The sequence below is a fragment of the Macrobrachium rosenbergii genome, chromosome 22 (genome assembly GCF_040412425.1).
Source record: "Macrobrachium rosenbergii isolate ZJJX-2024 chromosome 22, ASM4041242v1, whole genome shotgun sequence".
Lineage (NCBI taxonomy): Eukaryota > Metazoa > Arthropoda > Malacostraca > Decapoda > Palaemonidae > Macrobrachium > Macrobrachium rosenbergii.
In genome coordinates, this window is record NC_089762.1 from 48,336,878 (window position 1) to 48,359,521 (window position 22,644).

The window sequence follows — 22,644 nt, forward strand, 5'->3', positions numbered from 1 at the left end:
TTCCTTCTCCAGCTCGTCGCTGAAGTCATCAAGTTCTTTTAAAAAGTTCCAACGTTTTGGATGACCTCAGATTTCCAGCTGTGATTGGCTAAAGGCGTCAGTCTTAAGCTATTTATCATTTTTTTTTTCTCGAGCCCATTGTGGAAGATAATACTGAATAGTCACATTCAGTCATGCCACTTTTCTTTTGTACCTTTGCTAGGACTTACAGCTCCCAATCGCCAGGCTTTGCTGCCTTTTACTCTATAACCTGCAAAACAGTGTGTCATTTTAGTTCCAGCTAAAATCTACCTGAGTTTCTCTAATATTGTTTACACCTCACAGACTGTCAGTTCATTCATAAGTTCCTTCAGGTCCTCAGCTTCTGGTGTATCAGTCAAATTATCCCCCTCATATCTCGTATTTAAGTACTTTCAATCATCAGATTACCTGCAGCACAAACACACACACATACATAGTAAGTATATATATATATATATATATATATATATATATATATATATATATATATATATATATGTGTGTGTGTGTGTGTGTGTGTGTGTGTGTGTGTGTGTGTGTGGTGTGTACTTAAGGGCTTTTATAAATACATTATCATTTTGGTTGTTTTGCTGCGAATGAGTCTATGAGTCTCAGGGAATCTGGCCTCACGATACGAATTAAGAACCTACCAACCAATCACTATTTCCTCATGAGCGCGCAGATCATCAAACAACTAACGGAAGATAAAACTGAATGATTCTTAAGCTCTCTCGCGTAGATATTGAACGTTGCAACATGATGCGACTGGACACGTCAGTGATAAAAGTCATTTCTCGTTCCAAGAATTACAGTCAGGAGGTGGGAGCCGATGACGGGTGACAGTAGCTTCTTTGTAAACGATAACTGTTATCATGGGTCATAAAGTTTGTTTGATTAGCGACGAGTACACGACTCGAAAGGAGAGTATACTGTACTTGCTTACATTCACACACACACACACAGATCACACGTCGTGCAAGCGCATTTCACACACACGCATTTATCTCTGTGTGTGTGTCCTGGATCATTCTAGTGCCAGTAGCATTTATTTATGCAGATCCTTGAGAGATTATGCTTTTGTTTTTAACCATAATTATCCAATTCATACGACGTCAGCTGAGAGAACGCGGATGGCAGCAGGAGTATTAATGTTGTTATAGTACCTTAATTGCATCCCTCGTAGAATAGAAAGAGTATACAGCGGACCCCTCTTATTCGCGGTTCCGAATTCGCAGCTTCACCTATTCCCAGATTTCTCTGTGGAACATAATTATATACACATTATTTGTGGATAATTCGCCTATTCGCGGTATTTTCCACGGAGAAATATTCACAAATTACTGCATTTTCATATAATTTTCTGAACTAAATGCACTTTTTGTGATAAAACCATTAAAATATTCAGGTATAAGCATTTTTAGAGGGATTTTTGGTGTTTTGAACTATCAGAATAGGCAGTTATAAATGTTTTTAGATATGTTTAAGTATTCGCGGATTTGATCTATTCGCGGAGTGGTGGGGGAGAGTGGAACGCATCCCCACGAATACCAGGAGTCGACAGTAGTATCGGCCCACCATGAACTCAAAAAATATATTAGATAATGTAGTTTGGATGAAATAGGTCAAGGAATGACAGAGGTTGAAGACCCAGGTGGAGAAGGTATTCACAAGGAATGTTAAAAGTATAGTCATGGCGATCGTGATATGTATTGGTTGTACAATCCTATGTTCTTTATTGGTTGCAGAATCCTTTATTCTGTATTGGTTGCAGAACCCTTTATCCTGTTTTGGTTACAGAATCGTTTCTTCTGCGTTGGTTACAGAATCCTTTATTCTGTATTGTTTACAGAATCCTTTATTCTGTATTGTTTACAGAATCCTTTATTCTGTTTTGTTTACAGAATCCTTTATTCTGTATTGGTTACAGAATCCTTTATTCTGTATTGTTTACAGAATCCTTTATTCTGTATTGGTTACAGAATCCTTTATTCTGTATTGGTTACAGAATCCTTTATTCTGTATTGTTTACAGAATCCTTTATTCTGTATTGTTTACAGAATCCTTTATTCTGTATTGGTTACAGAATCCTTTCTTCTGCGTTGGTTATAGAATCCTGTATTCTGTACCGGTTACAGAATCCTTTATTCTGTATTGGTTTTTACAGAATCCTTTCTTCTGCGTTGGTTATAGAATCCTGTATTCTGTCCCGGTTACAGAATCCTTTATTCTGTATTGTTTGCAGAATCCTTTATTCTGTATTGGTTGCAGAACCCTTTATCCTGTTTTGTTTACAGAATCCTTTCGTCTACGTTGGTTACAGAATATCCTCTATTCTGCATTGGTGGCAGAACCCTTTATTCTGTATTGGTTTCAGATTCCGTGTAATGGTTACAGAATCCTTTATTCTGTATTGGTTACAGAACCCTTTATTCTGAGTTAGTTACAGTCCTTTATTCTGTATTGGTTACATATTCCTTTATTCTGTATTGGTTTCAGAATCCTTGCATGATTACATAATCCTTTATTCTGTTTTGGTTGCAGAATCCTTTAATCTCTGCTGGTTACAGAATATCCTTTATTCTGCATTGGTGGCAGAACCCTTTATTCTGTATTGGTTTCAGATTCCGTGTAATGGTTACAAAATCCTTTATTCTGTACTGGTTACAGAACCCTTTATTCTGCGTTGGTTACAGAGTCCTTTATTCTGTATTGGTTACAGACTCCTTTATTCTGTATTGATTTCAGAATCCTTGCAATGATTACATAATCCTTTATTCTGTTTTGGTTGCAGAACCCTTTACTCTCCGTTGGTTGCAGAATCCTACATTCTGTATTGGTTACAGAATCGTTTATTCTGTGTTGGTTGCTGAATCACTTACTCTGTATAAGTTACACAATCCTTTATTCTGTATTGGTTGCAGAACCCTTTATCCTGTTTTGGTTACAGAATCCTTTCTTCTGCATTGGTTATAGAATCCTTTATTCTGTACCGGTTACAGAATCCTTTCTTCTGCATTGGTTACAGAATCCTTTATTCTGTATTGGTTTCAGAATCCTTGCAATGATTACATAATCCTTTATTCTGTTTTGGTTGCAGAATCCTCTACTCTCTGTTGGTTGCAGAATCCTTTACTCTCTGTTGGTTGCAGAATCCTATATTCTGTTACAGAGTCCTTTGTTGGGTTTCAGTAGCAGAAGACAAGGGCAGCTTCATTCATTCTGGCTCGAGGTGACCATTTCTCTGTCCTGTACTTACCTCTGGAACCTCAGCGCATACCAAGCCGTTGCGTTGTAAAACACCGCAAAAATTTGAGAAACTCGAGATAAATCACAGACAAAATTTTTAATTATTTTTTATTATTGTTGGTGGTGTTGAAAGTGTGCTTAGTACAATGCGGTAAGCTTTACAGGGGAAGATTAGATTTTCGTTCTTCGTTGACAGTTTCAAAATACTTTTTCTGAAAACTACAAATGTTGCCATATCGCATGTTAATTTTATAGTCTACTACATGTACTAAAAATGTCACTAATACCAGGAAACACAGTGAAGAAAAAAAAAGAAACATAAATTTTTTTATGGACACATAGCAAACATTCTTAAATATTTCAGCTGACACTCAAGTCATGGGTCCTCGGTAAACTTTAGGGTCAGGAATATGTCCGCAGCGTACAAGAGTCCCGCGATGATGCAGCATACGCCGCATGCAATTGCTGTGCTCGAATAGGATACCTTGGCGAATATCACAATCGCACTGATGACCAAGAATAAGGTGGACAGGCCGTACAGTAGCAACTCCTGTGGGTGAGATAAAAGTTCACATTATTCATCGAAGGCCTAGGACAGTTGTGCGAGATGGTAGATCGAAAGGTCTTCCCTGTTAGGCCTAGTTTATACTGATTCTTCCATAATGCTGATTCCGCAGCTTGGTCATGCATAAGGTCAAGCAAAATGAGTATTCCTTTATAGAACTTGGAAAAATCACAAATTTGATAACAAATTTATTCAAAAACACATACACTTTCTAAGTGTCGCGCGCTCTCTTCAGTGCGTCTCCATGCAGAAGAGGGAGCGCAACTCTCCTAAACTGTATGTATATGTTCCTGAATTTATTTGTTCTCAAATTTATGTTTTTTTTTTCAAGTTTCAAAGGTCGATACTGATCTGATATCACCCTATATAAAAACTAACGGATCTTTCCTAGATAGTGACCCCCAAGCGTTTTAACCCGGTAGGCCTATGTATCCACTTTGTGGCGTGTTTAGTACAAGCCTGTTGGGGATAACCGTAAAAACATAGACAAAAGACTGTAAATATCATAAAGATAATGACCCCCAAGAAATATTAGTCCTAGGTAACGACCCATGAACTTTGTTGGGGGTCACTCTCAGGGAAAGATCCAAACTAACCTCTGGAGTGGTTTTAAAAGTTTTATGCTGACAGTGATAGGCATAGTTAAATTATGCTTTTTAGAAGATTGCTGATATAATCGACACTGATGTCAACAATAGCAGGACTTCTGTGTGTCCTGTTACGGCTTTTCAGAAGACTGCTGATAATCGGCCACTGATGTCAACAATAGCAGGACTTCTGTGTCCAGTTACGGTTATTTTTCGCATGTGCTTCGGTACTTACTGCAACTCTGCTGGGTCCGAGGATGATGTTTTGTGCTGCCAAAGCAAACGTGGTGTACACCGATGTCATGATGGTGCCAGTGACGAACAACGGCCAGCCATAGGCTATTCCGTACCACAACCCCATCGTGATCACAATCAGAATCTGGAAAGTGAGCAAGAAAACTGCTATAATTGTTTCTGGTACAAATGAATATTCTGATACGAGAATGTCTTTCACTGTAATCTAACATTATTATTATTATTATTATTATTATTATTATTATTATTATTATTATTATTATTATTATTATTATTATTATTATTATTATTCAGAAGATGAACCCCCTTTCATATGGAACAAGCCCACAGGGGCCATTGACTTGGAGTTCAAGCATCCAAAGAATATGGTGTTTATTTAAAATAATCAACAGAAGGTAATAGGAGACACAGAAAAAGATTAATTATTAGAAAAGGAAAAATTAACAGTGTTCTGTGAAGTTAATAAGGCCCACAAAAAAAACTTTAAAACGACAAAATCATACATTTCGATTTAAAAATCTTTAAATTCTGATCACCAGTGATCAGGATCACAGGAGTTAACCGAAGCACATTGTGTGCTTTTGTCTAAATAGTGTTCTATGAGCTTTTTCAAAGCATTGGTACAAGTATAACGGAATGGTTTCGTTATAACATGCATTGATCCGTAGAAATATTAAATCCTCGATTATGTTTTGATAATCAGTTAGTTGTGTATTTTTACCCACATAATTCGAAGACCACATTAATATCCATTCTGTGTTGTACAGTCCAAGATTAGGGTTTATGTTCTACAAGACTAGCCTACTTTCTGTGATAGGTCTAGACAATTCGGTGCATTTTCCCTTCAGAATCAACAGTTTTATCTTTTGTCATGTAGCCTTTGCTACCCCTATTCATCACACTTGCCTTAAGCCACCTTCGTTTGGGTGCTACTTTGCCATGTTATCTACGCGTCACCTACTCCGAGGTACTAGTACTAAACCATGCGGAAGCTCTCAGTGGGTCGCCGTGGTTAGTACTAGCCCCTCGGGGATCAAAGTATTATGAACACTCATTTCTATATTGCGTGGTCGACAATCATTATATTAATAAACGATATCTTTGATCCCCGAGGGGCTACTACTAAACTCGGGCCCCCATTGAGCTTCTGCCATGTTTAGTACTAACACCTCGGAGGTGACGCGTTGATAACGAGCCAAAGGGTCACCTTCGTTCGTTATTGCTCAATATCTTGCGTGCCTCTCTTGTTTGTGCCATGATATCGGAAATCACTGTCTTCGTCACTCATCTAGAGTAAAATGTCGCAGGAAATATTACTATTCAGTAAAATATGCAACTGATTCGTCTTTCAAGATTTGATTGGCAACCTAAGACAAGATAACAGAAGGGCTGACAGGGGAAGAGTCGTGTAGGTTTAGGTAAGAAAAAGTTTGTGTGAATCATATAAGAATTAGAGAGTGAAGTGATAAAAGCTGTACGTGGCGTGCATGGGCCTACCGAAAGGTTATTTTTTTTATTAATATTCTTATTCTTAAGGAACAAGACGTGTCGATATAGTAACTTAGTAAAGAAGCTTCCAAATGAAGAAAAATAGCAATGATAAGTGTCATAAGACCCAAAATAAATGAAGGTAAATAGATCAACATTAGACGTATGGAAATATCACAGTTTGTCGAGAGAAGTCAAACTAGGTCTAGCATTGTTCCGCGGCTGTCTAAAATAGCATTAGAGCCTATGTTTTAAAGAATAAGTGACCTCTTGCACTGGACTGTGTGATTTGTGTGGCCTCGGTAGAAATAATGACTGGGGATTCTACAGTTATATTAGGAGCTGGAGAAGTTACGAGGTCGTTATGATGCTCACAATACATAGAATTGGTGAATGGGTTCAGTACATATGTCAGCCTATATGTATATATATATATATATATATATATATATATATATATATATATATATATATATATATATATATATATATATACATACAAGGGTTAAAATCCCAAGTTAGGAAGAGAATTTCAGTGCTTTCAGTGAAAAGTGCATCTAAAAATACTAGTACGAACTAGAAAAGTTAAGAGATCATTGTGTGTTTCACAAAAATTACAAAATTGACAAATGTGACCATTGGCTATATTTTTACATATGTTTACAGACGTTTTAGCAAAATTTGTGGTAGTTCGGGGAAAAGGTAAGAATGCCGTTATCACGATTTGAAGCAAGCGGATAGATCTGTAGATAACTGAAAGGTTTATTGACACCCAAGCTTTCGAGACTTTCTTCTTCTTCTTCTTCTTCTTCTTCTGTGAAACGAGGTGGAAAGTCTCGAAACAGTTTGCTTCAACCCCTTGAACTTTTGGCGCTGTTAGGGTCACCGGAGACGTGAAAATAGAGAATTCTTTAAGGTTTGCTGAAAAGTATAGAATAGCAAAGTCTAAATCGGTTTGGAACGCAATGAATGGAATGGAAAGGAACATAAAATGTAGGCCGAAGGTCATGCGCTCGGACTTATGAGGTCACACAGCGCTGAAAGGTCAAATTGAGAAGAAAAAGGCTTGAAAGGTGTAACAAGAGGAAAACCGCTCGGTTGCACTGTGAAACAGTTGTTAGGAGAGGGTATAAAGTCAGAAGGAAGAAAGAAAAATGAACAGAGGTACAGCAAAAGGGATGAAAAGGTTGCAACTATAGGGGCCGAAGGGACGCTACTAAGGACTTGAAGTAATGCTCACAGAGCAGGCCGTGAGGTGCACTGACGGTACTAAACCGGCCCCCCCGACCAGAAGAGGAACCCACTGAAACTATTAAATACAAAAAATTGTCAGATGAGAGAACTTACTGCCTCCGCAATTTTGACGATGCCCCTGATAGACACCACGTAAACCATGCCACCTTCTGGCATCGTGCTCGTACTAGCTTGGGTAGACGTATATGCCGAAAAAAGGGATAATTCCTGGGCCTCTTCCGATGATTCAAACGCAGACTAACTAGAGCACGAGAGAGCAAACAACAGCAATTATCGTGAAGACTGTCTCTGGCAGAACACTGGGTTCTTAAACGCTTAATCGAGTTTCGTTTATGATAGCTCTCTTATCTAGGCCGATAAGATTCCCTCCGGCTTGTGTGGCTGATAAGAAAGAATGTGATAGGGCTCGGATGCAATTCTCACACTGTCGTTCATTGAACCATCGCATGAACGACTTGATACCGTTTTATTAGTGCATGCATTGTTACACACACACACACATACACACACAAACACACACACGCTTACATGTGTTGTCTTTCGTTGTCTGTACGTCTACTTTTTTCACTCTGCACCTCCAGTGATTTCTGCAATAGACCAAAGTCCAGGCGTACATGCATCGCCTGTGGCTTTGTCTACTGGTGCTTGTTGGTTTTTGTTGGTTCCTGTTAGTAATTATTTTAGTATTATTTTTCTGTTATCTTCAGTTGACCTTTGTAAAATGATTTACCTTACTGCTTTAATTTTCTTTTAGCAATTCTTTTTCTGCATATGTATAGATGCTCGACCTGATTACATGAGTTACTTATAAATTTCACTGATCTGTTCATTTTTAACACACCCACACATTGCATATATATATATATATATATATATATATATATATATATATATATATATATATATATATATATATATATATATATATATATATATATATATATATATATATATATATATATATATCACTTTTTGTTATATCCTGGATTACTGCAGGATTTACTTGAAAAAATGTGACAATAGGTTTGGCATAATTATGATATATACAGTATACATACATACACACACACACACACACACACACATATATATATATATATATATATATATATATATATATATATATATATATATATATATATATATATATATATATGTGTGTGTGTGTGTGTGTGTGATTGTGTGTGTAGACACATACACGTCATAATTATACCAAACCTATTGCCAAATTTTTTCAAATAAATCCTTCCGCAACCCAAGAAATAACAAAAAGTGCCAAATGTTCATAAATCACAGTAAATAAAGCTTTGCGCGTTTGAATCATCACATCATTAACTTGATAAGAATATAGTGAGTCACCCCCACAAAAAAACGAAAATGGGAATTCGACACATGCAAGAACAACTTCCATTGTGTGTCGAAATTAGTTTTGGTGAAAAATGTACTATTTTTTTTAAATAAAAACCGAATAAGTAGATACCATTTCTCATCAGAGTTTGTGGAACCCGGGAAAGATTCCTGCATGGCTCACTGACTGTTTACAATGCTAATGTCTGTCACTTTCTCGTTATATAATTCTTTATCGTATTCATATTCCAAGTCTTTATGGAAGCGCAAACGTGCATCTATTTTAAAGTATGTTCATTGAAGCGTTAGTAGTTTCTTTATTAACGACGGGGGTCCTCGGTCAAACGACCGCGTAACGAGCCGCAACGATTTGAAATCTCGCGCCCAGGGCACGAGAGCCGCCATCTTTGCGAAAACAAAAGTAGAACTTGATCGGTGTCGTTGATAAATCTCGCCTGTTCTTTTCGAAAATTCCGAGGACCTCTCACTTTCGTTTATTCGTAAGTAATGCCGCGGAATGCAACCTGCGGATTCCAGCGGCTCGTTTGGCGAAACTGCGGAGAATCGCGATTCCTTTGCTCCGGAGAGAATCACTACAAAATGGTGCTTTGTTTTCGGTACCTTCGGGTTTATGATGCCAGCGTGAATTGCGCTCGTATCTCCACGAGACTTGTTTCATTTCTCTCTCGTTGCGCGGTTGTTATTTTCACGAGGAATGTTAACCTTGTTATGAAAATGCGTTTTTTAAACTTTATTATATTGTTTGTCGACTGGGTTGGCCTATGGCTACCGTAGCCTAGACTCTTATAGGGAGCTTGGATGACTAGCTTGGTACGCCGCTTGAATTTTATTATAGGGATAATTTTATAAAAATTAAACCGTAAATATTTATGTATATTTGTAAATATACACTGCTTAATTTTCGGAAGGTTCCAGCCACCTCCAACATAAATTGTAGGGGATATATTTTTCCTTGGTAAAACTCACCCCAAAAAAATTTAATTCATAACTATCAAATGCTTAATAACAGAGAAAATTAATTAATAAAATTACCACTTGTAATGTGAGACAATCCCGCCCCCTTAAACCCCCCCTTCATAACTAAATTATAACCAGTAAATACCCCTAGGTTGCGTTAGGTTAGTATTTTTAGGTTATTTTAGGGACCTGTCATTTCTAGCCATATTGGCATAATTTTATAAATTGCCTATAAACGATATGAAATTGTAACCTACATTCTTGAAAAGAGCTCTATATTAAATTACGACTTGTATGATAATACCTACCCCCTGCCCCCTCCATAACTAATACGGCAAAATTGTAACCAGTAAACACCCCTAATTTACGAGGTATTATTTCCTATATTTATCATAATTCACAGGTAAATAGGCTATCCCAAATCGCGAAGGTATCCCAAGGGTCAGACTACCATACAAGTAGGCATATTTTATAAAAAAAGATCATTTGGAATTGTAATATGAAACGTATTGCCTGATTATCTTGTATATATTCATAATTACTGTTAAATCTAAAATGTAAAATTTATTTATGATAGTACCCCAGGCTATTTGATGTCCCCGCAGGGGCTAGTGCTGTCAGTGCACCTCATGCGATGCACTGTAGGCATTACTTAATGGTCTTTGCAGCATCGATTGGGCCCCTAGCAGCAACCCCTTTCATTCTTTTTACTATATCTCAGTTCATATTCCTTTTGTTTGAGCTTATGTACAACTGCGAGGCTTTCTTCCAGTTACACCTTTCAAACCTTTTACTGTCAAGTTTCCTCTCAGTGCTGAATGACCACATTGGCCCCAGTGCTTGGCCTTTGGCCTAAATTATATATTCCCATCCTTCCTATCAATTTTTAGTGAACTATCCTAATCTCGTTCAGTCCTGGTCGTTTCGGCCATAAGTCATTTAGGTCGTAACATCCAAAACAACATAAGGTGTTATACTTATGGTATTTACCATCATTATTTTATGTTTTACGTACATTCCCAAGGGCCTGGTACTAAACACAGTGCCCATTTTGCACATAAATGTGCTTACGGCCTAAATGACTTATGGCCAAGATGACCCGAACTCATCTTGTTTAGGGTGCCGTGTCTTGCCCAAACCTGACACCGAAGGCATTAGGCAATAGCTTATCACAGATTCCCTATTAGACATGGTGTTTATAATGGGTTCAACCAGGTATTTATGACAGAAAGGTGTAGAATCACATTAGAAACTATCGAGAAAACCATATTACACCAGTTTTAGAATGAGAGCAGTCATGAAATCTTGAAGAGCGCTCATTATGACAATACTGTACAGTATAGGCTATGGGCTATGTTGTTACTTAGACTAGGTACTGAGGTATTAACCTGGTATGTATCCATCTTTGTTAAAGTCCAGGGTAAAGTGGATGGTCGCACAGAGATACCATTTATTAATGTAATTTGTCGACCACACAATATAGAAATGGGTGTATATAGTACTTTGATCCCAGAGGGGCTAGTACTAAACACTGCGTCCCAAGGAGCTTCCATCATGTTTAGTACTAGAAACTTGAGTAGGTGGATATATGCGGGGAATGAGGACATGGCTAATAGCGTAGCATTTGATCACAAGTTTGATTAAAGAGGCTAGCGTCTAACATGAGAAATAACTAGCAGTATTACTTGGTAAATAAAAATTAACATATTTTTTACCTTAGTTGATGTTACGTTTCTGTTATCCCAATAGGCTTGTCTAAGAGTTATGGGTAATCATAGTGGAAACAGGTTTTGCCCGTTGGCAAAAGCCGAAAGTAATTGAATTGCAACAACAAGATTGACAACAAATATTTTGCAACAAGTGAAAATACTGGGTATATGTGCATAATCAGTAAAGAGTCTTCAAAATTGGTAAATACATGTATTTACAATTAGCTGTTCATTCAGTTTGTCATCATCCCTACTGCAATTAAGGGCTTGGATGCGTTGATGCATCTTCAAGTGTTTCTGTTGAAAGCATCTTCCTCTACTTAAACTTTCTTCTCCAAATCCTTTTTCACTTTATCATGCCATCTGATCTTTTGCATCCATTTTAACTATCTACCCCTAACAGGTTCCACCCAAGACCTTGCTCCTTCCTCCTCAGTCATCCGTACCTTATACCCATACCATCTTAATCTCTATGGTCTCCATATATAAAAATGATAAGTAAGAAGCATTTTAATGTTTGTCATAGGGCCTTAAATCATAGTTATTGTTTTAATTTTAATGTGTGATTTTTTTTTTTTTAGATGGCTGAAAAGTGGGATGAAAGTGCAAACGACTCTCCAGAGGTCGTATACGAAGGATTTTCCCCACCTGCGACACATTCACAGGGAATGATCTCAGCGGGTAGCTCCTTTGTTGTAACGGCAGATGGCAATGCAGGAAATCAGGTGGCAGGTTCTACGAATTATATGTCTGCGCAGCCGGTTATGGAAAACCAGGTACAGTGTTGCGAAGTCTAGTATACAGTAATATATTTTACCAGTATAAAATTGGTCTTAATATTTGTTGAATGTTTCTTCAGTGTACGATTACAGTCTTGAGAGTACATACCTTTGCCTTTTTTTAAGGATACTGTAAGTGCAAGAAGGTTTTGTGGTTTAAGCTCGAATGTACCAGTACTATAGTTAATTAAAGGTAGCATACTGGTAACTTTTCTTTTCCATGGCAAAACTAGGCATGTGCTTTCAAATACATATAGCTGCACTGTTTTGAGGTTACAAGCACAGTACTTTATCATATGCTATTGCCTACTTGCATGCAGGTTGATTGACTTTTTCAATGACTCACAGCAGAAAAGAAAAGTCCTTCCTGTACCATCAGGTGGTGCATACAACCCTGGTTTCATAGATCCAATAAGGTAAACTGAATCACGTTTTGAGTAAAGGCAGTCCCTGGTTATTGGCGGGGGTTCCGTCCCTGGCCGAGCACCGCTAACCGAAAATCGGCGATAATAGCGCCAAAAACCCTAGTGCCGTTAACCGGAGATTGGCGCTGAAATCCCCACTTAATGGCCCTGTTAACCAGGGATCGGCACCAAAATCCCCACTTAACGCCGTCGTTAAACGGGTATTGGCGCTGCTAACCGGTATCGGCGCCATTAACAGGGTATTGGCACCGTAAATCCGGTTAATGATGTCGCTATCGAAGTGCTGTTAACCAGTGCCACTGGTAAGGGGGGACTACTTGTATTCTGAAATATTTTGAGAGAAAGAGGAGTTTGAAGGTGAGCTTTTGAGGAGTAACGGGGGACCCAAGAATGTTAGGGACCTTTTATTAAAGAAGTTGGTGATACCTTTTGCATCTTGCCAGTAAAAAAGCTTGCACACTTACGCATTCCTTAAGCAGTGACCCGTAACCTAAGTATTCTAACCCAGGAAATTTTATTGTCAATTGTTTAGACCATAGTGACTGTTTTCATGGTACTGTATTAACCCCTAGAACAAGTCTCATTTTTGCAGAGAGTATTGTCATTATTATGCATTACAAAGAACAAATATAGCACAATAGTTAATTTGGATAGACACTCTTTGGGTAACATGCGATGCTGCTTATGATTTTTTTTACCTCAATACCTGAGCTCAGAAAGAAAAACCTTTAGTAATTTTTTTATGCCCTGATTGAGTAACCTTATGTTTCATATTGGATTTATGTATCACTTCCTGGTGTAATTTTTAATATAATGTATCAGTCTCGTTACTAGTTACTTTTTTAGGGCTTTCATGTTATTTTCTGACCTTATTTTGTTTTATAGAGTGAGGGTCCACATCATGAAGAAGTTGACCGAGCTCGTTTGTGCTTCGTCTGTTGTAACCCTGTATCAGACAAAAATTATGAAAGCATTAAGACTTCCATGAACCATTCTCACGCACCGCTGCTGGTACTCCTTACTGATGTCCTAGGATATAAGCTGGAAGATGGGAGGTTACATTCACAGGTGAGAGATGGATTAAAATAGTCCTCCGTAGACTTTAATGATGGTATTCAGCTACATAAGTATAATTTTATGTATAAAAAATGTCTAATATTTCAGTATGCTCATGAATTTTTTGTACCATAGTACCCTATTGATAAACTTGCTATATCAAAATGTTTTAGGTTTTCATGATAAGAAATATATAGTACACTGTTATAGACAGTACAGTAAAACTTATACTTTTCAGGTTGTATGTAAAGCCTGTTACCACTTACTAGATATAATTGATGAGCTCCAGCAGACTCTGACAGAATCAAAGACTGATGTCAGAACAAAGTTCTTGGAGACAGTACAAAGGCTCAAGTTAAAATACCCAAGGACCGATAAGGTACGATCGTGGTTGAAGAACATAACTAATGTTGTATGAGACTTCTTAATAGAATTAGCTAATGTTGTATGAGACTTTCAGATATTGTATATGTGAAACTGTTTGGACAAGAAAATTTTTAAATTATTTTTTGTGTGATCTAATAAAAATATGAAGCATTGTTGTACAGAGCCATTACTTCATGATTTTTGTAAGAAGAAAGATTTTGCAGATCAGTGAAGATAGAGAATGCCCCTGGGGTGAGTTGTATTAGACTTCCTTATACTGGCAGTGATATTTATTTATTATTTTGTTTAACATTCACTTTTCTTGTGTGTGTAGTGTCTCATTTATACCAGAAAAGTAAACAAGCCTTCATCTTATTTAGGAGTTATTCAGAGCTTCATCCTACTTCATTCGTTGACGCTTGGTAACAAGGTACAGTACAGTAGTTACCACTGTAACTACGTACATGGTTGAAGGGATTTTTTTGTCCAGTTTGGTTCAAAGGTAGATCATCATGCTGTCAATGTGATCATCAGTCAAAATAGTTACTCTGTCATTGCAAATTTATAAAGACAGTTGAAGGATTTTGATTAAAATTAGGTACAATAGTTGATCATCATGCATAGATGTGTAGTGGAATTTATCTGATTTCTGTTACTGGAAAAAAATTTTTTTTTTTTTGGGGGGGCGGGATGGTATTGGTAGGGGACATTAATTGCTGTAGCAATGATTGCAGATTGCTGCTTTTTCTTCTGCTAGCTATGTTCTTTTCCCACACAGATGAAAGCAGCAACCTCAGATTGCTGCTTTTTCTTCTGCTACTTGTGGTCTTTTCCCACTTAAAGTTCAAATTTATTATTTTCACCCAAAGTTCAAATTTGTTATTTTCACCACTTTTTTTAAAGACATTTTTTAGCTATCTGTTTAAGAGTAGACATCAGACCTGATGGTTTGGTTAAATTGATGTGATTCATAGTAATAATAATGATATGTTGCTTGAGTTTGCCACAAGAGAAATTGGACAGTTATTTCTTCCAGGGCAGTGAGGATGTTTTTTGCTACACGTTATTTTTTCTTTTAATATAAATATTTACAAAATACTAATTATTTCTCATCAGATGCTCAAGCCCCGTTGCCTACGATGCATACAAATGTCACAGTCATCTGCACGCAAAAGAGGGCGAGGAGGAAGAGGTTGGAAGGGAAGATCTGATGAAAACATGAGAGGAAAGGGTAGAGGCAACAGGGGTCGAGGCAGAGGTCGAAGTCTTTCTAATGATGGTAGCGATAATGATGGAGAGGTGAGTTTTTTTTTGCCGCTTTCGTGTATCTGCATTTCTCACCCTTTTAGTTCTTAGACCACAAACACCAGGCCAATAGTTCATCTAAACCGCTAGCTTCGACTTTTTTTTTATTTATCGTCTGTGCTTTGCTTCTATAAAGGAGAATGGGTCACTAATCCTATCATACAGTTCCCACCTTGGTTTTAATAGACACTTAAAGTCTCCCAATAATTTTGACACAGCATGATACCTTCTGTACACTACCTGTTCTGTGACATATCTGTTATTTTATCATTATTTACTCTTGTGAACCCATTAACCAAGAATACCCTTACTCTTTGTAAAACAGACTCAGTCACACCCTTTTGGAAGTCCTGTTACACTTCTCCAGATTAATGTTGCTTTGTTCATGGTTGTACTGTGCCATTCATTTTCTTATTTCATTATTCATTCAATTTTCATCATCTTGACAAGTGATGTCCATTGTTGAATTAGTTATGTTATTTTAACTTTTAAATTTTTGACCAGTGACCAGTGACTTCATGTCACTATGGTCTTACTGAGAAACTTAAAACTTTTCTCATCTCTTGCACCTTGACTGTCATGTTGTAAGTCTTATGATGGAGCTTCCTCATCCCTAATGCCTCCTTCTGCTGTCAAGAGTGATCATTGTATACAGTCGACAGTCTATCTCTGTGTCTAAACCTAAGGTCCAGGCTGGAGCAGATGCAATTATTAAAATTTCCTTTAGGTACATGTATAAGTTATTCCTGAGTCATGGAGAATCCGATATTAAGTGGTATTTGTTGCCTAATTTTAATATTTTGTGTATAAAAAGTCACGTCTTTGTAAGTGACAAAACTTCTATACAGTATTTATGTTGTCCATCACTACACTATCTTTTAAATTATTTTAGGCAACTTTTCTGCACATACAACTGTCACTATTACATACATCATACTTAGCTTGCAGGTTTTTCACAGAAATTATAAATTGCAAAAAGATATATATACAGTATATATATAGATATACAAAAGGTACAAAGGTAGAAAAAGTAAAAGTAGTAAAGTTGTTGATGGAAGATACAAGTGTACAAGAGGTGCATTTTACACATATTACTTGTTTATCTTCCATTTAGTTCCCTCTTAATACCAGAAGAGTATAATACATAGTAAGGAAGTCCTCAGCTGCTTACAGCATCTGTAATTGAAAATTATTATATAGTACAAAACTTTTATATACAAATAAATTACAAAACTTTAATAGAAATTTTTATAAAATTAACTACCATCATCATTGTAGATATCAGGGTACGTAATGTATCTTCAGAATATATACAGTAGTGATTATGATAGTTAAGGTAGTTGTAAAAAATATTGTAAATATATACATATTTACAAATGAATATAAGAGAACAGGAATAACAGACTATAGTTATTTGGAAACTTAGTCAAAGAAACTAACTCCTCATTAAAATTATACATGTGGATGGTATGAGGCCTCACTGCAAGTTTATTTGTTAGTTTCTTTCACTCATGCGGGAGGTTTATTGTCAATCATTTTATTAACAAAAAGTTGACAATTAAAGATAGAATCTTCACCTGTCATACAAATATTTGCAGGTACTCAAAGTTGCAGTTGTATGTACGACTCCATAAGTTATATTAAGTGGTGCTGTAGAGTAAAAGACTTCTTTATAGCATGAACTTTATTTAGAAATTTATAATTAATTTTGGTATCAATATCTAAGGATCCTGTTGTATAAGGGTCATTATTAGTACTGGAAGCTTCAAATACTCTGGGATTTGTTGAATTAACATCAAACATCAAATAATATATATCTTGTTCAGTGATGTTAGATGATCTATATACTTCCATGTACTCTCATGTGTAAGTGGACTTAATAAGGGATCAATATGTAAAAATTTAGAGTCATGAAATTGTAAATGTAAATTGGCACCCACAGGGTGCCTGTTTTTTTGTATACCATAAATCCTTTTATGAAATTTAATGTATTGTAAGTATTGTTACTATAGAGTTTTAGCATTTTAACAAAATTAATTTCATCAGTAGTAATTTGGTATTTTTGTAGTATATTTATAAATCAAGGTTGTACGAGTATATTTATTATGCGAGGCAACAGTACATCTGATAAGATCATGTGGTAATGTAGCTTGCTGAATACTACAATCAAAAGAAGATAGCTTAAAATTACCTGGACCTTCAAGATTAACATTACATTACTGAATAGATTCTAATATTTGGCTATTATTTGTAATGATCCAGTTATTATCTATGATCAGCTATATTATAAAGTTATCCAAAATTAAGTTAAGCATAATGTTTAGATCTATATTAATACAATTTACTGAGCATGTCTATCTGAATTTAGTAGGACTGTCATGAAACGTTAATTCAAGTAACAAGAACACATAAGCAATTACAATATGTACACCAACAATCAAACAAAAAGCCAGTAACACAATTACTAAATATATACATCCATTCATTCACCCTTCACTCCTGTGGGGAAAAATCCATAAACTCATCGTAATTATATATTAAGTAGAATGATAATAAAGGTAAACGAATTTGAACGTTTTATGCTATTCTTTACATTGACTAAACTAATATCCGAACTACAAAGGAAAATCAATTGCAAGTACTTTATTAGTTCCCTGTCAGTTGCAATAATTAATAAAATTGGATTTTTTTAATTAGCTTTCTAAACTAATATCAGAACTATAAAAGGAAATCAATTACAAGAAATAATTAGACTTCTAAACTAATATCAGAAATATAAAGGAAAATCAATTACAAGTACTGTATTACAGTAGTTCCCTGTCAGAGGCAATAATTAACAAAATTTGACTTTTTAAATTGGATTTTTCCATATGTTTTTGGTTAGCCATGCTGGAAAATCATTATAAAGCAGCTTATTGAAAAGATTGACATTTAAAAGAGCAGAAAACTGCAGAAGCCAAATCAAGTGACATTTAAATAAAAGGTAGGAAGTCACAGATGTTCATTATTTATTGTAACTTATTGTTAAAATGATATTATCAGAAGTTTTATTATCATTATCTGAAAAGGGGTCATACTTTATTAGTCACTATTAATGTTAGATCTCAAGTACTTTGAGGTGCGATACATAGACTAACGTCAAATGATATAGCATCCCTATTATTTAATTATATTAAATCATCAATAAATTTAAAGGTGTAGCTATATTTTAGTCTGCTGTTAACACGGTTAATATTTTTAAAATTTTGATTCATAAAATTGTAGATACAGTTTGGCAAAACAGGACTATAATTAGCACCCACAGAGATACATCTTTGTTTTTCGTTTTGAGTTTAATACAAAACCTCCATATATTCTCAAAGTTAGTTTTACTGATATCTTATTATGATTATGATCCATATCTGTATCAGCACAATATGATATTATGGTACCATTTCTGCTGAGTACGTCAGTTGTAGATTTTAGGAATATTTAAAGTTATCTAAAAGTTATATATCAGGTTGTACAATCATTCATTTTGAAACTGATAGCTTTTTATTCTTTTGATTTACATGCAGTACCTATTTTGCTGTGTATGTTGTGTTCATTCATACAAGTCATTATTTCAAGAGTAAATCTAGTACCGTACTGTACAATTATCTGTTTAAGCATTTAAACAAAAATATTCTTAAGAAAGGTAAGAATAAAGAGTTATCAGTACAGCACATGTGTAAGTAGACAGATGAACATCTTAAACGAAAAAACTATAAAAATGTAGCTAGTTATAGATTTTGGAACGTATGAAATTGAGGAGAGCTCCTGAAGCATAGCACAGCATGCATAAAGTGATATTTTAGCAAGGAGTGAAATTGAAAGCGAGTAGTATGGTTGGTGCTCAATGCTTAGGAATGGGTGTGAGAGTAATTCTTGAATTTTAGTGTGAAAAGGGGAAGTGACTTTGCTGGTAGACATCAGCAGAATATAAAGTAGATTTGCATTACAGTATTTGTTATGATTTACAAATAATGAGGCCCATTTATTTTCAGGGCCAAGGAGTTTGCGAAGGCGAGATATGCAAAGATGTACTACCATCAAAGTCACTACACCAGACATCGTCACAAGGGGAACTCAAGATATGCGATAAACGGGGGAACACACTGCCTTTTGCATCGAGAAACGTCCCTTCATTCACAGACTGCTCCTGCAATGACATGGATCCAACAATTTATGAGTGTTTCATGTGTCGAAAAAGTGATACAGAAGTCTTTTATCAGTACTGTGAGAGTTGCTTGACCTGTCAAGGTACTTTTGTTCCGTGGGGCGTTGACGTTACCTTGAGATTTGTTGGCGAACAGTGCTCAATCACTCAGATAAATGCTCGAAGTTATTTTGAGGAAGATTTGTTTTGTGTGTTGACCAAAGGATTGAAGTTGTTGAGCCCTTCAAGTTACACTAAAGAGATTGAATATGTTGATGAAGGTGATAATGAAGGAAAAATTAAAAGGAAAACTGTTACAGATGATAGTGGGAAAAAGAGTCCTCTGAAGAAGAGTAAACCCAAAACAGATGTTGATAATGAAGATAATGCAGAGACAAAAGAAAAGGAGAATTCCGATGATGAAAATACAGAGGACGCGAAACCGAAATCTAAAGAGAAAGACAACGCAGTTGACGAAAGTGAGGAGGACAGGGACCACCAGGCAGTCGAAAAATCGAATGCGGAGAGCAGTGAGGGAGAGGAAGAGGATGAAGTTTATACTTCACCTAGTCATCATGGTTCCAGTAAATCAAAGTTCCCTGATATCGATTTGAAATTGTACCAGCCAATTATCAAAATTCAGGAAAGCAGGAAAGTGAGGGAGAAACAGTCCAAGAGGAAGACAAAGCACCAGCGAAGAACTCTTGCAGATGAGTTTGAGAGCATTCTGACTAGACCTACGTTAGGCAAACGCCAAATAAAGCCCACGGAGAAAGTGAGGTGGCTGGCCGAGCAGTGTTCTAGAAAAAGTGAAGTGCACCCTACAGAGGAGGATAGAGGTCGAAGTAAAGGGCCTACAGTATTAAAGATAAAGTCCGAAAAGGAAAAACCTGAAGAATTAGTATCTAAGCCTGAAGGTACTGAAGTGTCACAAGGAAAGCGCAAAAGAAAGCCGATGGAAAAGGCTCAGGATTTGACAGATAATCCTAAAGTTGATAAAGTAGAAGGAAGTCTAAAGAATAAAGAAACCAAGAAGTATCAGAAAACTAAATTAACCGAAGAAGAGTTACATGATAGTGATGCTGACCCAGAATATGTGCCAGAGGCTAATGGGGAGGAAAGTGGTGATTCTGATACCGAGGTCATTGTCAAGATCAAAAAGGAAATTGTTGACGATGAGCAAGGTTCTGAAGATTCGTCAATGCTTCAGGAAGACTTTGCTGAATTTCCTCAGGAAGATGAAGATTCTAAAAGTGCCCTATTAAAAAGATTGAGTGAGATGCCCGTTACCAGAAAACGGGAAGGCCTCCAGGTAAAAGACGCAAGAAAAGATCATATATCAAGTCTGAGTTGTTATGGGATGACTTTGAAGATGATCAGCTGATTGTCAAAACAGATGATGGCAGAGAAATAGACTTGAGCAGGCTTTCTTTAAAAAATTTGCAGGATGGAGATCAGCTGTACAAATGCCCTGTTTGTGGCAAAGAATACAAGTCTCAAGGAGGTATGCAGTACCACTTGGCTACTCATACATCCTCTGCCAGGTTTTCTTGTAGCCTATGCTCCTACAAGACAATTAGGCACGGAGATCTGAAGAAGCATTACGTCATTCACACGGGAATAAAACCGTATAAATGTGAAGTTTGCCATCAGGAGTTTTCAACAAGTAGTTCATATAAAAGACACTTACGAATACACAGCGGAGAGAAGCCTTACAAGTGTGAAGTTTGTGGCAAAGACTTCAGAAACATTACCACACGCAAGCAGCATATGACACTGCACACTGGTATCAAAAACTTTGTCTGTGAAGTTTGTGGAAAAAGCTTTGCTCTAAAGCATCACTATACATCTCACAGTAAACGGCACACAGGAGTGATGCCCTTTAAATGCATATATTGTGACAGTGCCTTCAAAACTCACAATGCCCTAAAGACGCATCGTAAAAAGGACCACCCTGTTGAGGAAGCCGAAAGGATTCAGCAGAACAGATTGAGAAGGAAGAGTCCCATAAAGGAGGAGAAGATTAAAGTGGAGGCAGACCTGAGTCCAGATCACCAGGTTTTCCAGGCTCCCGGGGATGTTTTGGAACAGGCGATGGCTGCAACTGTGGAAACTGTTGATGGTGTTCATTATGAGTATGTAGATGTTGCTGACCCATCCATTCCACTTGTGTCAAAGATGATCAAAGAGAACTGGAATGGCAGAGACTCTGTGGTTTTAACAATAACGCACATTGAAGAGGATGAGTATAATGAGATTGACGATGAATAAAAAGTTTGTTTGGACTTCCTGATTTGTTGTTTGAGTATTTGGTAGTACCTCACTTTCATGGATGCTTTGTTGATTTGCATTATACTACATTGTTTGCAAACACTTATCATCAGAGACTTTTATCTATGTACTCTTAAGTGACTGATTAATGATTATATACTCAAGCTGTTTTAAACTACCATCAACATTTATATGAATGAGGAACGGAAGTTCATTTAAAGTTTAAATGAATTAGATAGGTTAATTTCATTTGTTGGGTATTATTATGCTTAATTTCAGCTTTCATTATTATGGTAAAACCCCATCAAAATTTCTTCCATTAAGATATGTAATATTGTCACCCAGGTTTTTTTTTAAAGCAAGAAAAAGTTCCCAGCCATGTAGGTAAAAGTAATTAGTGAGACCAAAGAGAGCAAAGGTTTTTTTTTATTTAGTTACTTATTATCATTGAATGTGATTTAGTTGAATTACTCATTGAATGTGAATTAGTTAAATTACTCATTATTTTTTTAAGAATCGAAGGCAAATGTGTATTTAGTCTACTGGTAACATTCATCAGATCAGTGTCCTGTAATGACCTCATTTTTATTTTCCAATTTATCCAATACAATTCACACCCAAAGGAGGATAAGCATTGGCATAAGCAAATTCACATATGTTCTGACTAGAGCCAAAATAAACAACTTTGCTGTGGGATTTAAAGATATATCAAGCATTTTTACATCTGAGACTGAAATGGGGTATTTACTTATTACATTCGCCAAATCTGTGTATTGCAATGGCCATGGTCATATTTTAACGTCACAATTACAATA

The 22,644-nt window shown here is 36.3% G+C and overlaps 2 protein-coding genes across 2 annotated transcripts; one reads left to right on the plus strand and one right to left on the minus strand.

Annotated features, from left to right (window-relative positions):
* Nucleotides 1-3,361: 3,361 nt before the first annotated feature.
* LOC136850857 (uncharacterized) lies at nt 3,362-7,717 on the minus strand. Its single transcript, XM_067124890.1, has 3 exons — nt 7,510-7,717; nt 4,655-4,798; nt 3,362-3,817 (listed from the first exon to the last, which is right to left on the minus strand). Exons 1-3 carry the CDS (start codon nt 7,570-7,572, stop codon nt 3,644-3,646), a joined length of 381 nt encoding a protein of 126 aa, XP_066980991.1. The 5' UTR covers nt 7,573-7,717; the 3' UTR covers nt 3,362-3,643.
* Nucleotides 7,718-9,237: 1,520 nt separating this feature from the next.
* Nucleotides 9,238-21,851, plus strand: LOC136850858 (uncharacterized). Its single transcript, XM_067124891.1, is given in 7 exon segments — nt 9,238-9,366; nt 12,032-12,226; nt 13,540-13,722; nt 13,949-14,089; nt 15,193-15,375; nt 19,407-20,912; nt 20,915-21,851. Coding segments are annotated over 7 exon segments (3,219 nt in total). The 5' UTR covers nt 9,238-9,270; the 3' UTR covers nt 21,830-21,851.
* The last annotated feature ends 793 nt before the right edge of the window (nt 21,852-22,644 follow it).

Excerpts from the sequence above, each read along its gene's own strand:
- LOC136850857 (XM_067124890.1), bottom strand. The coding sequence starts at position 7,572 with ATGCCAGAAGGTGGCATGGTTTACGTGGTGTCTATCAGGGGCATCGTC. Across the intron at positions 4,799-7,509 it reads TCGTCAAAATTGCGGAGGCA|ATTCTGATTGTGATCACGAT; the intron begins GTAAGTTCTCTC and ends CTCACTTTCCAG. Across the intron at positions 3,818-4,654 it reads TCGGACCCAGCAGAGTTGCA|GAGTTGCTACTGTACGGCCT; the intron begins GTAAGTACCGAA and ends TCTCACCCACAG.